Genomic DNA, 15,236 nt, shown 5'->3' on the forward strand with positions numbered 1-15,236 from the left:
TGGCCCACCCTGTATATGCATACTTATGAATGAGATCTGGCAGTCTCTTTTGTAAATAAATATTTCGATATTGAGATTTTGACGCTGTTGGTGCTGTACGACGCATATTATAACGAGCGGCTCGTTTTTTTTATAGTCTGTTGATTCTCTGTATATTTTCGGGATCGATTTTTCAATTAGTATGTAACATGTTGTAATATATAAAATGTAACTCTTACATAATTATACATATATATATATATATTAGTATAAAACTCTTAAATGCGTTACAAAATGTGTGGTATGCCATAGTAACATGCGATATTCTAACCACTAATTGTGATTATATGAAACTTGAATCAAAAACGTATATACTCCATGATAATACTTTGTAAAATACTTTGCAAATTTCTATAATTTGTATCTACTATAGCTAAATCAAATTTTCAATATTATGCTGTATACTTTGCAAAAGAGAAATATTTATATTATTATTATTTGCAAAACGTTTTCAGCAAGATTGCGTACGATCTTGGGAAAATATCTCCGTACTTAACCAGCCATTTGTCAAATGCCAAAACTTTTCTTAATTAGACAATTATAAGCGTATTACATAGGTCGCTGACTATTTATCAAATAAGTTGAATATATGCCAAATATTTGTTGGTCGATCAAATTTTTAACAACGGCCATTCTAATATATTGTCTATACTCAACTTTTAGAAAAAGGCGATAACATATAAATAGATGACATTTATAAATTGTGTCACACAATATCATGATCTCATATTAGACATATAACATGAATTAATTAACAAGATTGCACACTTTGGAATGTAGATGTAATGTCTAGTTGTTTAAATAATTATGCTTTATATAATTTCTCTACATATTAAAACTTGGAACCTATAAATCTCTATATATATATATATATATATATATATATAGACAAAATATCATTTTATTTATATTAAACAATCGTTCGTAAATACTCCTCTTATAAATAGTATAGCGTTTTAAGTCATAAAAAATAACGTTTTTCAAATTAGAAATAAATTACGATGGATGTATGTAAGGGGATGTGCATATTTCAAATGCAAGATATCACACGAAATAATATAACAAATTTTTGTAATTTACTTTTGTGCCACACATTAACGAAGACAGTCATTAATGATAACTCGTGATGAGAATTTTTAATATTAACACGCATAAAATGAGCAATATAAATAGACAATCTATATAAAATACACAATTATATTTATATGTACATAGTGTTTCGTTCAATTTTTATGTTTTTGTTATTATTGTTATATAAACGTAAAATTAAGAGTGACATAATCATCACTATGCATATACATCAGTAATTTACTAATACAGAATAATTTATATAACTGTATCGACACGGTAGTAAATTAAAAAATCAATCTGTATGAATGAAAAAGAGTAAGAGGAAGGAGGAGAGACGAATTATATTATATATTTTATTGCACTTATATAAGTTCGAGGGTTAATTATAATTAAAAATACAGATAATAAAATTCTAGATTCCAAAGTGTAGAGATTCTTTACATGTATATAGTATTATCCTTATTACGTTACAAAAATATTAGTTTATTTATCCAAATGCAGTATTAGCATTAAATAGTACACACATTGTGATAATTTATTTGATTTATCTTAAAAGTATTATTTCTATTTCTATTGTGCAATTATTGTCACGTATTTTATACACGATGTTGTGCCAATGTAGCAGCTTGAATCGTCTGTGCAATATGATAATAGAAATCAATATAGAGAAAGATTTACACATGTACGTGCATATACAATTACATGCATACTCGAATTATTAATATCTCTTCTACGTTAGATACGTTAGATATTTTGATTCATGTAAAGAGTAAAAATATTGTTAATCTTTGAAACACTTTAGTCTGTAATACAAAAGAGAAAAAAGAAATTCAATTATATCTGAAAACGAAACATTGTTGAACATTTATTATCTGACTTTAACAAAAATATATATCTCTAACATTCCTAATGGGAACATTTAATCGTTTCCTAGCTTCCTTGCGAGATGGTAACATTCATTACTATAGAAATAAACGACAATCAGTATGGTTCTCCTCACATTCGTCACTATTTCTTGCAAATTCCTCTTTAGACGGTAACCATGCAATCATTCGATGCATAGAATCGTGCGATTTATTATTGAGAGAAGTTTGCATTGCTTTTACGATCGGAGATGATTTGCAAAGTAACAATCGAATGCACGCGGAATCAGAACCGGTTATTCTCGCTATCAACTGATCAGGTAGATTCGGATTTCTTGCTTGATCTACTAAATTTCGAATCTATTAAACATAATTAAAAAATTATACGCTTTATAAATATGTCTCACTTATTACATACATATAATTGAAATACCGAAACGTACATATTTTAATCCTACATATGTGTCTATTACGTTTGTTATTTACATGAAATTGAAATCTTTCTCTTTTACATATAATTGATTTTTGTAACAACTTACACGTTCATGTTTATTTTCCAAAGTAAATTTTAACGGATCCCAAGCCAGTTTGTCGTCATGCGTGCTTCTTGCAATATTATTTTGCAATGGTTTCAGTCCGAAAAGCGTACTTATCTATTAAAAACGAATAATCGTAACATTTTCTAAATTTTATTGTACATAAGAAATGCCATTGGTACACGTATAACTTAAATAATTTATAATATACACCGTGTACACGTGTACTTACCATCTGTGCAAGAAATACAACACTGTTAACTGCGATTGCTGCGATTTTTTGTGAATCAAACCCAATGAGTCGAAAGAAAGCGGAAACGAAGTTTGAAGGGCCAAACGGTTGTTTTTCACCGTTTCTATCTTCTTCTTGTTTTTGTTTTTGTTTATGACCTAAGCTGTTAGACACCAAGTCTGCAATATCTTTTGCCGTCTCCAGATAATTACTTGCATACTGCAATCCTACTTTTATCTTATCGAGAACATCTAAAATGAAAAATATATAATTACTTTTACAACGATTTATTTTGACACTAGCATTTGATTCATAGCAAACTTAATTCTTAGGAAGAAAAATCAATTCGCCTTCAGTTTTTGTAAGTTGCACTTTGTCAAATGTAGTTATCCAAAGGACACAAAAGAAAAAGCACGAGACGCTGGACATTTCGTCGAATCAAACTGTTGGACAATACTAAGACTATTACCTACTACGAGATCTTTGTAAAACAGTTTATAACGGATGTTTTGCGTTAATTATGCATTTATTTCTATTCCGTTGCGTCTCCGCGGCAAAGTCCCCGTTGAGTCGCCTGTGGTGCGATTGTCACTCTTCTTGCTTCGTCAACCAAGCGCAAGAGAACGGCATCCGCGTTTCGCGGCACCATTTAGTCGCGTTCCTGTTAGAAGCCAGTAAAAAAGTTGCCTAGAGAGTGACAAAAGTGTTGGAAATATTCCAAATTCGTATAACCATCATCACATCGTAGTTGAAGCAAGTGTTACAAAATTATTTCATTTTTAACTGCTTCAAGTTAGAATATTTAAAAGTACTAAGTGTCTACTTTTTCTGCTATTTAAAGTAAGTTAATCTAACATTTACGTTATTATAACATATGTTAATATCGTAAAAACTAAGTGCGAATACATATTTATATCTTAATAATTAAAAAATTTTAGAACATTCGGCTATGTACTGCGGTTTGTTAATATTTTGTGCATTTTGCATCTTTAAAATGACATCCGGAGATCATTCATCTTTGTATCTGAATGAGATTCGCAGTTTAAGCGAATTGCCAATGGATAAGCTGATTCACATAAAATCTTTCCTCGCAAATGATAATGGTATGCAAATCATTATAAATATCTTTCGTTAGACAACTTGTTATTAAAATTATCCAAAAAATATTAAAGCTTTTGTCTATTTTTACATTATTTATAGATATTTACTAACGAAATTTGTCTATTTTTACATTATTTCTAGATATTACTAACGAAAATGAAAATGAAGATATCAATATGTCCAGTAGAACATTCCCATTGACACTGCCAATGGCTTTGCCGATGGCATCAAAGAAAAATAGAAAGAAGCCTATAAGACGACATGAAGAACACTATGATGAAAAAGGCAAGGACACGAAGATCGCAAAGATCTTTCAGCTGGCAGTAACTGCTCTCTCTTTTCTCGCATTCGGTGGTTATCTTCTTACACTCATAATTACAGCAGTTCGTCGCAACACACCCAAGGGAAACGGAAATGTTCTCGTATTTTCGGTAATTATGACTAAATTGTGACTAAATTTCTTACATTTAAACTAAACAATATTAAAAAATCATCTATTCGGGTTACTTAATGCTCGTTTTTATAGCTGCAAAATCAATTTGTCACGGATTAATTAGGAATTTTTATTATGTTACTTCTTCGATTAAATGTGTAACTACTTATAGAGAAGTAATGTCTTTACATTATTTTTCCATTACGAGATCTTTTTTCAAAAGATTATTAGTATACACAAACTGTTGATACTTGTTTGAAATCGTTTGATATTCACGATAAGAATACAAGTTGATTTTGGAGAAATACATATATTAATTTGATTAAGGAAACAATTTTTTTTCTAGAATCTGCAAAGCCTGCAGAAACTATACCGCCCCAAACGAAATATTTTAATATTCGATCCGATGGAGAACAACTTTGAAACAGACAAACTCTATGAAGGAATGATTATGCTTTCGAGAAGTTACGCCTTATACAATTGATCGCGAATCGTATAAGCTCTGCATTTTAGAATTTAGAGATTTATTATTTATTCATCAATATATTGATAAGTAAGAAAATATTTAGTTAACGTAATCTTATATACATATAGTTGCAATGAATTGAAATAAATGTTTTAAAAAAGGATACAACAACAAGATTCTAAATGTGAACAAATTATCTTTACAAATACACCAATAAAATATTATTTTTAATATTATTTGTATTCTGAGACCCACAAACAATTGGCGCGCAGTTTACCAAGTTTAAAAAATAGTACACAATGTTCGCACAGAATTCTCTCCCTCTCCCCCCCGTCACCATAAAGAATTCTTATTGTAAAAAGTATTACCTCAGCCACAGGATAATGTAATTTAACATTATGTTGTCGATCGCGATTAACTCCATTCGAGAAGTGCCGATCACGCGAATCTGCAGACTCCTGAAAATCCTAAAACCTAATAAAATCGAATAGAAGACCGTGCTGTGTACATATCTCGAGGAATATTCTTGGCGTGTGGGTAGAAAGGCAGCTTCAAACATGGCTCTTCAAATAAACATCTAAGTGGCTGTTTACTCCGCAGACCTACAAGTAAAGATAACCATATGGCTCTCGCAAAGATATCATCGACCACACATGCGTCTCTGTACCATTGTTCCATCGATACATACGAATTCCGTGTACGCAAAGATCTTCGAAATCCAATCCGTTTCTGATTACATGTCCGAAAGTAGCGATTATAAGACGCAATGTATAGCACCTACCATTTTGTTATAATCATTTAATTTATCCGTATTTTTGAACGTTCGCCTCAATTAACCAAACTAAATGATATTTTTAAGAGAATTGTATCAAGAAAAACTCAGACATATTTAATAATAGTATTACTATTAGTAAAAAAAGAAACGAATGTCTAAAGATGATGTTAAACTTACATATTTTTAAATTTTTGAAGATTTTACATTAAGATATGTCGATTGAAAAATATTTAAAATAATTTATATTTGAAAATAGCCAGATGCAAAGTTCTAGGGTAAATCAAAGTAATCAAAAGCCGGATAATATACAAACATACAGAATTCGTCTATTCTAAGACTTATTATTTACTTTATTGAGGATTTAACATATATTGAAGGTGATTAATTCTTATTATCATTGCCATCATTATATACGATTTTTCATCTTTTCAAAGCCCCTCGTCTTCAAAGCGGGGAATATTACTTTAGCTTGACATTTATATCCGCAGCATCCGACACATCATCTTGGCCAGACCAATCTTCTCGTGGTCCCGCCTACCAGTATTTTCGTGGACCAATCCAGTTAATCCAGCTACATCACAACTGGCGATGGTGATTTTTTCAGCCAGAAATTTCTCAACATGGCAGAGTCTCGTTCTCATTCACTTTCACGCTGTTCTGTGGCTCACTCAAATAGTTTCCGCGAAAGTGATAAAAAAAATTAAACCTTATTCTTGAACTCCTTACATTACCATTGATCTCCTACTTAACACAATTATGTGCGTGTGAAAATAGTGTTACAAAGAGATAAAAGTAAGTGATTAAAGTGACTAGTGAAATAATGATATAAATTGACACGAACATTATTAGAATGTGTTTTATTTTACTTTTAACAATAATTTTCTATTTAACTTTACTTTTTCCACAAGCAGATACGTGGATAAAATGAAAATGTGAATTTTCAAATGTCATTAACGCAGATAGCCTTATACTGTTTGACGAGTTCGTTCGAAAGGCGATGAATGACGTTAATGACTCTCATCATGGATAACGCTGATTGTTCTAGACAATTGAAATTTGGCATGGATCGTATATTATCGAATGAAATTTGCACAAGGAAAACAGGTAAGAATTAATAACGTTAAAAAATTACTATAAAAATAATTTGTAACACGCGATTACATAGACCTCTCTAATTTTAATATAATAAATGTATATAATAATTACAACTGACTTGTAACTTGTTGCAAAAATTTTTTCAAATCACTTACACTTCAAATTCCATCTTCTTTTAGTAAAATGTATTTATTTAATACAATATGTATATATTGTATATACATTTTTAGATTTTTCTTGGGTTATAATTTTGATTTTAAATTTTCTTTCTTATAACAATAATAAAGCTCTTGTTACAATTGTGTTAATGTATATGTGTATATTATTACTTACGTATCTCAGGACAGCTTTAATTTACCAAAATTGATACGTTGATAGATATTCTTAAGCCACTTCCAATACAACTTCCATCCATACGTTGTCCCTGCATTGAAAGTTGCGAACGATGTGAAAATATCAGAACTTGCATTTCATTTCCACATGCCCACTCGTCATTATCTGAAAGAATTACACCTACATCTTATACTGGACTGATGGAGAGTTTAGGAACTTTATATCGGCCCGCACCGTTACGGCCTGTACCACGAGGTATAAATCACATAATAAAATATATTTAATAAAAGAGACGTTGATATTTCTCGACTTACTTAAAATTTGTGTTGGGGAAAATTTAACAAAATTTCCACTACACAGTGTCCTAGAACTATCGCATTTTTAAATAATCTTAAAGAATAATCTTTATTTGAAAATCGTCCCTCACTTATCGCGGATATTTTCGACGTTTAGGATTGTATAAATTTGCAACTTAATTGTTTATTCTATTAAAAATAAATCCAACTGCAATTAGTTAAGTGTAACTTTATGGTTCGAGCTATTTTAGAAGCTCAGTTTACCAAACGCTACTTCTTATCAAGTAGAATTTTTCCGTATACGGATCCCGTAAGAACACTTGAGAAAATTCTACTGAGCATCGCAGGTTACATCATTGACAAATGTTACCATATGGACATACTGTCTTGTCCTTCTGATATTCAGGAGCAAGTAAAGCAAAATATTTACGTATCGGTGTATTCACGTGTTTCCTGTCTGTGTTTAAACGACATCTTAAGTGCCACCAAGCGTTTATGCATGGCATAAACAGAGGTTTCGATACACACTTTCTCGGTTAGTTGAAATCTGGTAACGTCCATACTTTTCTGCTTTCTTTTAAAACTATTATCTCTCTTCCCCTCCCCTTTCTCTATCTCTATTTGTAAGAAATGTGCATGTACTTATAATAAACCTGTTTTTTTAGCAATTATATACTACATATAATCTAATCATTCATACTCTAGTTATCAAATTCTGTTTAAATAAAAGCAAATTGATAAGCTTATAAACATAATGCAGTAATATAAATCAATTTTCGAGTTTTTACGAATTTGGTATAATTATTTAAAAATTTCTTCTATTATACTACATTTTCTTTTACATTTTTACATAGTATTAACATACAAACTGTTATATTAATTCCCGTTTATATTGTTATGTCTCTTTGAAAGGTCCAAAATTAAATGTAGCAGAATCTACAAATTAGAAATGTACTAGACTAGAGATCAACACAGAAACCCCAAAATAACTATGATGTTAAAGTTATCTTCGAATTTGTACGAAGATTCGGTTTGAGTAGGAGTACCGCAATGTTTAAACACGTACAGATGTTGTATACTTTCGTACGATCGTAAATCAGCCCGAAGTATCCCATCTCCGGGATTTCTTCGGATATACTAAGATATGTATGTAGAACTGAGACCCCATCGCGCTAAGAGAAAGCATTTATCTCGCATGATGCTTCTTTATCTCCATTTAATTTGTTAAAAAATTCGCGATTTCTTTTCCTTGCAGATACATTCAATCTTTTCAAAATAAATCCTCTCCGAATTTTAAAGAAACGTTTTAAATTTCTAAACAAGTATTAATTATTACATTTAAACTTTTAATATCATCGAAAGCGCATCCGATGCAAATTTAAAATTAAGTTATATGCATTGTTAAAGCTTTTAAGTTACAATATAAAATTCTAAAGTTAAGAGACAAATTGAGATAATGTTCACATTTCAGGACTTATTTCATCTTCCTCGACGGTGAACTCTTCAGAGACAAACACACGAAGGAAGAGGTCGTGGTCTAGAGCCGTCTTTAGTTCTCTACAACGGAAAGGTTTGGAAAGAAGATTCTCTCTACAGAAATACATCACGAAACCAGACAGGCGACAGTTGGCAGCGACTTTAGGTTTAACCGACGCACAGGTTATACGATTTATAAAATACAATCTAGATGTATCAATCTCTGCATCCTGTTAAATAAAAATATTTCAACATTTGTTATTTTGTAGGCCTTTGAAGAAATACTATTAATAATAAAAAGAATAATTTTCGTTACGATCTCTCTTATACCTTTAGGTCAAGGTTTGGTTTCAAAATCGTCGGATGAAGTGGCGGCATACAAAGGAGAGCGAAAGCGCTACATTGGCCGGTCCAGATTCCACGCAGAAGGATTTCCCGCAAAAATTAGTTAAATCCATCACCAATGATGCGCTGCAGCAAGACGAAGAGGATATAGAAATCGATTAGATTTGTAGATTTATGAAATTTCCACATATAAGGCATACAAATACTTTATTTTAAAAGAAAATTACACATAAATATTTATCAAAGATTAAGAAATTACTACGAAACGACAATATATAATAGATAATAAATACAAATGGTATCGATGTGGATAATAATATGTGCAATAATGTGTATCGATCTTTTAAAAGAAAAAGTACTGCATTTAAAATGTCTAATTTAATGAATAATAAATGTTATAAAAGTAATTTACGATGTAATCAAGTGGCCATGTTTAATAGCTTACTATTAACAGTATATTATTCATTGTAATTAATAAAGCGTTATACTCATATAGAATAAAAATGTTCTAGTATCCAATATCAAATCTAAAAATTTTAAGTAATATTACATACATTCACTGAACTGAATTTATCACTAATGCAATTCTCTACTTTTTCGATATGCTTCCATGGCAACGATCTTGTTGTTTCCTTTCTCATCAGTGTAAACTTACGTAACTCAATCGCCATTATATGGTGATATTTGGCGATCGTTTTAGACTTACTAAACTATATTTATTAGCAGGTACGAACAATCATCTTAATTCTTATTAATATATTACATATGTTAATCCATCATACATACATTAAATAACACATATCTGTTTCTAAAACGAAGTTACATATATATTTTATTTTATACACAGAGTGTAAAGCTGTGTCTCAATTGTGCTGTAACAATATCGTAATTTCAAAGCATAATGATACGTTGCTTAATGCAATCCATTTTTGTTGCTCGAGATCTTTCATTGCAAACGTACAGAAAATGTTTCTATTGCTCAACGGTAAAACTGGCAGAGACATTAGCCGAGGAAAGAAAATGCATGCCACTCAATTCCAATGACATAATATGTAAGACAACTAATTATTCAAATAATCACATGTTTAATAAGTGCCACGAGATTTATATTATATGACGTATAAATCAACTAAGTCACTGCAAATTTTAAGAAGGGAGGATATTTTGTTATAGTCTTAACATTAATAGAACTACTGTAGAACTACAATACTAATAGAACTACTAATGTCATATCTCAAATTTGTCTAACTTAGCCGCCTCTATGGAGCAATCGCATGCAATTCCGATGGTGAACACCGATAGTGACGCAACTGTAACATCAACGAAAACGTTGCCGTTATTGGAAACGGCGAATTCTGAGACTGTTACGGAGAGCTTTAAAATTCCTACATTCAAAATTGTATCACGTGTTCGTATAGAAAAAGCGCCATTACCATTTGAGGAGATTCCTGGCCCGATGATCCTGAAACTATGGGAAAAATATTGGAGATACGTGCCACTCCTGGGTACGCAACTGTTTTGCAGTCTGCTAATAAGCAGACTTACCCAGGGTACGATCCCTTGAAGTACAATTGTGCTTGAAATTCGAAGAGTTTTGCATTTTAAAATTGATTTAGCGAATCAAAGACACGAGAACAAAACTTTTCGCTTTGCATGGATGTATAATAATATACATAGAATGTAATGTAATTTTGGTTTTTCGAATTTTGAGCAAATTGCTTCCTAATGTTTAAAAAATGGATAAAATATACAAAATGTGTAAAAAGTTTCTAAAATTTATACATATGTATCTAAGTTACACATTTATATATTTACTGTAGCATAGATTAAAAGTTTCACGAAACAATATGCCTTTATAAAATATTACACAAAAATGACACGTATAATAAAACAATATAATAAAATATAGCATGAGTATAGAATAATCTTCGATATCTAAGAAGTAAAATTAACGTAACAAATACTTTTTATATTAATTGATATAATCAATAATAAAAGAAACGGTTAAACGGGTTAATGAACGTGACAGAATTATATAGAGGGAATCTTCGAATTCGTTATTATGTCCATTAAGAATAATTTAAAATGTTATATCGCAGGACGATTATCCTGGAATCGCAATGTCACACCAATTAAGTACTTGTTTGACGAATATGGATGCATCGTGCGGATTAACGGGCCACTTGTAAATGATATAATTATGATTCACAGGTAAGAGATATCGCTTTCATCAACTTTCATGTTTCTCCCGGACAATCAATTCACCAATCAATTATTCTAGGCCTGAACACATAGCCGAGGTTTTCAATCGGGAAAGCGAGTCACCTATTCGCAGCGGCATTGACATCCTTCAACATTACCGTCTTAATCATCACAAGTATCGTTCTGCCGGAGCATTTTCTCTGTAAGTATATAATGCGATTGAGTGTAAAAAGAATTTAACACTACTATTTAAATAAGTAAAATAATAAATTTAGTTGTGCACGAAGGTACAATAAATTGATATCCTACAGCGTTTTCAAATAAATCTATGAGTATTCAATCATATTTCAATCTCTATAAGAGCTTTCATAAGGTTTAAAATATATAGCTTATATTTGCAAAAAAAAGGACATTTGAGTTTATATGCTAATTGTTTTGCAGAATACATTCGTTTTTCTTAAATACATTTAACAAATCTCGTTAGTTTTCGTGTCTGCGTCGTAAGACGTTGCAAGTAATGCGATAATTTGATAAATGATTTAATAATAAATTTCATGAAATGCCAGACAAGATTTGGAATGGTTGGAAGTGAAGAAAAAAGTTGATCAACCGTTGCACGAAACTATTTCCGATCATATTGAGAAATTGGATTCAGTGTGTAACGAATTAATTACTAGAATTCGTGATATACGTAACCGTCAAGATGAGGTATGTCAATGAATAGTAAATAATTAATATTGCACAATAGTATTGTTTGTCTTAAATTTAAACTATCCTTTCTTCTATACAAATGAAGTTTAAAAATCGGACAATGTCATATGTATACAATAGCAAACTCGAATCTTACAAAATTACAATAAGTAAATTACAGCAGAAATTTAACAAAACGAATAAATATTTTACTGTTATAATAAATATATAGCTATTATATACGCATAACAATTTAAGAAATAGTATTTTAATTAGTATTTCAACAATAGGTACCAGCAAATTTTCATCGAGACCTCACTTCGTGGGGCATGGAATCTTTCTACATGACAATGTTCAATAAACACTTTGGTTTTCTTGATTCTACCTCAAAATTGGCTCCTGAGGCCACAAGAATTATTAATGCGTTAATCACGGCTCACACATATATGAGTCGCTGCGAAACTGGATTTCAGGTGTGGAGATTCTTCGAAACTCCATTCGTCAAAAAGCTTTACGCAGCCTGCGACATTCTCGACGAGTAAGCCAACAAAATTTAGCTGCTTCGATAAAGCCATTTACTTGATTACATTGGTAACATAATTTTTTTTAGTTTTAATATTATAATTTGCCAATTTCTCAAGTGGTATTTGCTTTCTTACATTTTCCAGAGTTATTGGAAAATATATTCGCCAAACTCAGAATAAGCTGGAAACTTCATCACTGTCAAAACAAGAAAAATCTATAAATGAAGAGAGAAATTTACCATTACTCGAAAAAATGATGCTTCAGCGTATCCATCCAAATGACATTTCTATCCTCTTGATGGACATGATAATTCTAGGCGTTCAAGCTGTAATATTAATGCAATAATTTCACATAACTACGATAGGAAGTAAATGGTTTTTATCTTAAAATTTCAGGTCGTTAATTCCGAAGCGTTCCTACTTTATTTCCTAGCAAAAAATCCGAGAATACAAAGGCGGTTGTATAATGAAATAACCTCTGTTCTACCTAACACAGAATGCGTTCCGACAAAAGAAAGTTTGGAAAATATGCCGTATTTAAAAGCATGCATAAAGGAAAGTCTTAGGTAATGAAAATTATGAAAGTAAGATAACTACTTCAGTACATTAGTTTGCATTATTTAAAGTGTTAAATAGTTGTAAATTTGTCTAAAAAAATAATTACAATTTTATCTGTATTGCCTACAAAACAGGCGTTAGAAAATCTAAATGTGTCACTGAACTATGAAATGTAATGTAATACTTTTTGCGACAGGTTGCGACCAGCATTTCCTTATTTAACAAGATTATTGTCGTCGACAATTTCGTTACATGGATACACGATACCAAAGGGAGTAAGTTGCAGATGTTAGTTCAAGTCTGTCGGTTCAGGATGCGATATAATAAATAAGTTTTATTTTCTAGACTTTTGTCATAATGGCAAGTCAAATAACGTCGCAGCGCGAGGAACATTTTGAAGATCCTGAGAAGTATCAACCAGAAAGATGGTTGAATCAAGATGAATATATACATAATGATTATCAAGAATATTCCTGTCTACCTTTTGGCTATGGCGTACGATCCTGTCTGGGAAGAAATATGGCTGAAACAGAAATGATGTTACTCACTGCAAAAGTAACTGAGCTTTATGTGGAATAACGCGTAATTATAATGAAAAATAAATTTGAAAATATATGTATTTTTTTTTGCAGCTGGTACGAGAATTCGCGATTGAGTATGATTATGCTGAGATCCAAAGTCGATTTCTCATGGTAAACGTACCAAATAGACCATTACGTTTTCGTTTTGTAGACAGAAATTAAAAAATATATATACGTGGAATTCAAATAATTAAAAGAATCTGAAGAACAAGACAATTATTTAGATGTAGAGTTATATCTATATTACGATTATATTGTAAGAATTGTTATATCGTAAAGATTACCTTTCTGTACAGAAAGAAACACTGTATAAAAGAGGGAAAGCTAATGTATTAAACATATACTTTTTCTCATGCCAAATTACATATTATTTTATTAACAGGATAACTTAGAAGTACAATAAAATATATATTTACATTTGAATTCAATGCGCTCTAATTTGCTTGAGACGTACAAATCGTTTGTAAGAAAATATAATTGGCATTAATTAATGTTGAAAATAACGATAGTAATTGTTGCAAGTAAAATCAACCATAATTAATAATTTATTTTCAGATTATCACAAACATACAATTCTTATGTGTAGATGGGTATATAATAAGATATTTCTATAGAGATAGATACGGATATCTTTGAGGTATTCTTATTGATAAATATATATATTCTTATTAATAAATATACGTTTTTATTACATTGCAGTTCTACACAGCAGATTTTCAAAAAAATATAGTTTCAAGATTTTTACCTTAAATTTGATCCTTTTTCTACTCTTCATCGCCCATCATGATACGTACAAATGCCATATATGAGAAAACTGTCGAGATATACTAAAAAGTAATACATTTTTTAATGCAAAATAATAATTAAGTCCAACAGCAAACGAATTCAGAAGAATCGAAGAAACCAAAAAGACAATACTAAAAACACAAAACGATATAAAGTCTTACCGATGCATAATAGTTCATAGATAAGTGTGGTAATGCACCTGGAACTGAAACGATAACCGGATTCTGACTTCTTAATATGATTTGTACTAAAACCTTTTGCATGGTCACATCGTCGTTATACCATAACGATTCGTATACGGCAGACGCTATGTCGGTACTCTAATGAAAAATTTTGATAAACGCATTAGAAAAAGTTAGAATTTTGTCGTCTCTAATGTGTGTAATTGTGGATTCTACTTTACATAAATAACTAACCGTGCTAATTATATTGTCAGCTGGCCAGGCGTACATGTAGAGTTCCACAAAGCCGCAAAAAGCGATCATAAGAAATGTCCATTTCACTGACCATGGTTGACGCTGTTATGCGTAAATAAGGGGGACGATAATATACATGGCTACCGTACAACGTAGTACATTATACAGAGTGAGTCTTTCCATATCCGACAAAATTTTTGAGAAGGTAGAACGGATCGAGATGAACGGAAAAGTCCTGTACCATTTTGCAATTTTCGTAATAGTTAACGAGTAATTAATTATGAAAAATCGTTGTCTTAGGCCGGCCTACCGCCCAATTCGAGCACGTGGCGAGATGTGCGCATAGCAATATCGATCGCCGGGCGGTCACATCTTGCCACGCGCTCGAATTGGGCGGTAGGCCGGCCTAAGACAACGA

General features: G+C 31.1%; 5 protein-coding genes across 7 annotated transcripts in view; 3 read left to right on the forward strand and 2 right to left on the reverse strand.

Annotated features, from left to right (window-relative positions):
- Positions 1 to 11: 11 nt before the first annotated feature.
- On the reverse strand, positions 12 to 3,170 carry LOC105566898. Its single transcript, XM_012021296.1, has 4 exons — positions 3,143 to 3,170; positions 2,742 to 3,061; positions 2,513 to 2,626; positions 12 to 2,333 (listed from the first exon to the last, which is right to left on the reverse strand). The coding sequence occupies exons 1-4, from the start codon at positions 3,168 to 3,170 to the stop codon at positions 2,073 to 2,075; spliced, it is 723 nt and encodes a 240-aa protein (XP_011876686.1). The 3' UTR covers positions 12 to 2,072.
- Positions 3,171 to 4,002: 832 nt separating this feature from the next.
- On the forward strand, positions 4,003 to 4,801 carry LOC105566716. The gene is made up of 2 exons (XM_012020934.1): positions 4,003 to 4,273; positions 4,622 to 4,801. The coding sequence occupies exons 1-2, from the start codon at positions 4,019 to 4,021 to the stop codon at positions 4,757 to 4,759; spliced, it is 393 nt and encodes a 130-aa protein (XP_011876324.1). The 5' UTR covers positions 4,003 to 4,018; the 3' UTR covers positions 4,760 to 4,801.
- Positions 4,802 to 6,143: 1,342 nt separating this feature from the next.
- Positions 6,144 to 9,528, forward strand: LOC105566718 (H2.0-like homeobox protein). Its single transcript, XM_012020937.1, has 5 exons — positions 6,144 to 6,308; positions 6,425 to 6,620; positions 6,990 to 7,199; positions 8,712 to 8,899; positions 9,053 to 9,528. Exons 2-5 carry the CDS (start codon positions 6,518 to 6,520, stop codon positions 9,221 to 9,223), a joined length of 672 nt encoding a protein of 223 aa, XP_011876327.1. The 5' UTR covers positions 6,144 to 6,308; positions 6,425 to 6,517; the 3' UTR covers positions 9,224 to 9,528.
- Positions 9,529 to 9,659: 131 nt separating this feature from the next.
- On the forward strand, positions 9,660 to 14,008 carry LOC105566717 (probable cytochrome P450 12a5, mitochondrial). The gene is made up of 11 exons (XM_012020935.1): positions 9,660 to 9,787; positions 10,315 to 10,611; positions 11,161 to 11,272; positions 11,343 to 11,465; positions 11,830 to 11,971; positions 12,244 to 12,491; positions 12,622 to 12,805; positions 12,874 to 13,043; positions 13,232 to 13,310; positions 13,381 to 13,590; positions 13,668 to 14,008. The coding sequence occupies exons 1-11, from the start codon at positions 9,736 to 9,738 to the stop codon at positions 13,776 to 13,778; spliced, it is 1,728 nt and encodes a 575-aa protein (XP_011876325.1). The 5' UTR covers positions 9,660 to 9,735; the 3' UTR covers positions 13,779 to 14,008.
- Positions 14,009 to 14,129: 121 nt separating this feature from the next.
- Positions 14,130 to 15,236, reverse strand: part of LOC105566719 (odorant receptor 9a-like) — a 5,028-nt gene continuing 3,921 nt past the window's right edge. For all 3 annotated transcript variants that reach the window (XM_012020940.1, XM_012020938.1, XM_012020939.1), the window contains 3 exons: positions 14,819 to 14,920; positions 14,564 to 14,722; positions 14,130 to 14,443 (listed from right to left, as the gene is read on the reverse strand). In XM_012020940.1, coding sequence (XP_011876330.1) covers positions 14,381 to 14,443; positions 14,564 to 14,722; positions 14,819 to 14,920 — 324 coding nt within the window. In that variant the 3' untranslated portion in view covers positions 14,130 to 14,380. The remainder of the gene's footprint in view (positions 14,444 to 14,563; positions 14,723 to 14,818; positions 14,921 to 15,236) is intronic.

Source organism: Vollenhovia emeryi, unplaced genomic scaffold (genome assembly GCF_000949405.1).
Source record: "Vollenhovia emeryi isolate VEMERY1.0 unplaced genomic scaffold, V.emery_V1.0 DF939142.1, whole genome shotgun sequence".
Classification (NCBI taxonomy): Eukaryota; Metazoa; Arthropoda; class Insecta; order Hymenoptera; family Formicidae; genus Vollenhovia; species Vollenhovia emeryi.

Coding starts and splice junctions, on each gene's coding strand:
- LOC105566898 (XM_012021296.1), bottom strand. CDS start 3,170: ATGTCCAGCGTCTCGTGCTTTTTCTTTT. Junction 3,062..3,142: donor CGTCTCGTGCTTTTTCTTTT/GTGTCCTTTGGA, acceptor CTAAGAATTAAG/TTTGCTATGAATCAAATGCT. Junction 2,627..2,741: donor TTGTATTTCTTGCACAGATG/GTAAGTACACGT, acceptor CGTTTTTAATAG/ATAAGTACGCTTTTCGGACT.
- LOC105566716 (XM_012020934.1), top strand. CDS start 4,019: ATGTCCAGTAGAACATTCCCATTGACACTGCCAATGGCTTTGCCGATG. Junction 4,274..4,621: donor GAAATGTTCTCGTATTTTCG/GTAATTATGACT, acceptor TTTTTTTTCTAG/AATCTGCAAAGCCTGCAGAA.
- LOC105566718 (XM_012020937.1), top strand. CDS start 6,518: ATGACGTTAATGACTCTCATCATGGATAACGCTGATTGTTCTAGACAA. Junction 7,200..8,711: donor GTTACGGCCTGTACCACGAG/GTATAAATCACA, acceptor TTCACATTTCAG/GACTTATTTCATCTTCCTCG. Junction 8,900..9,052: donor TAGGTTTAACCGACGCACAG/GTTATACGATTT, acceptor TTATACCTTTAG/GTCAAGGTTTGGTTTCAAAA.
- LOC105566717 (XM_012020935.1), top strand. CDS start 9,736: ATGGTGATATTTGGCGATCGTTTTAGACTTACTAAACTATATTTATTA. Junction 9,788..10,314: donor TAAACTATATTTATTAGCAG/GTACGAACAATC, acceptor TGTCTAACTTAG/CCGCCTCTATGGAGCAATCG. Junction 11,466..11,829: donor TCTGCCGGAGCATTTTCTCT/GTAAGTATATAA, acceptor ATGAAATGCCAG/ACAAGATTTGGAATGGTTGG.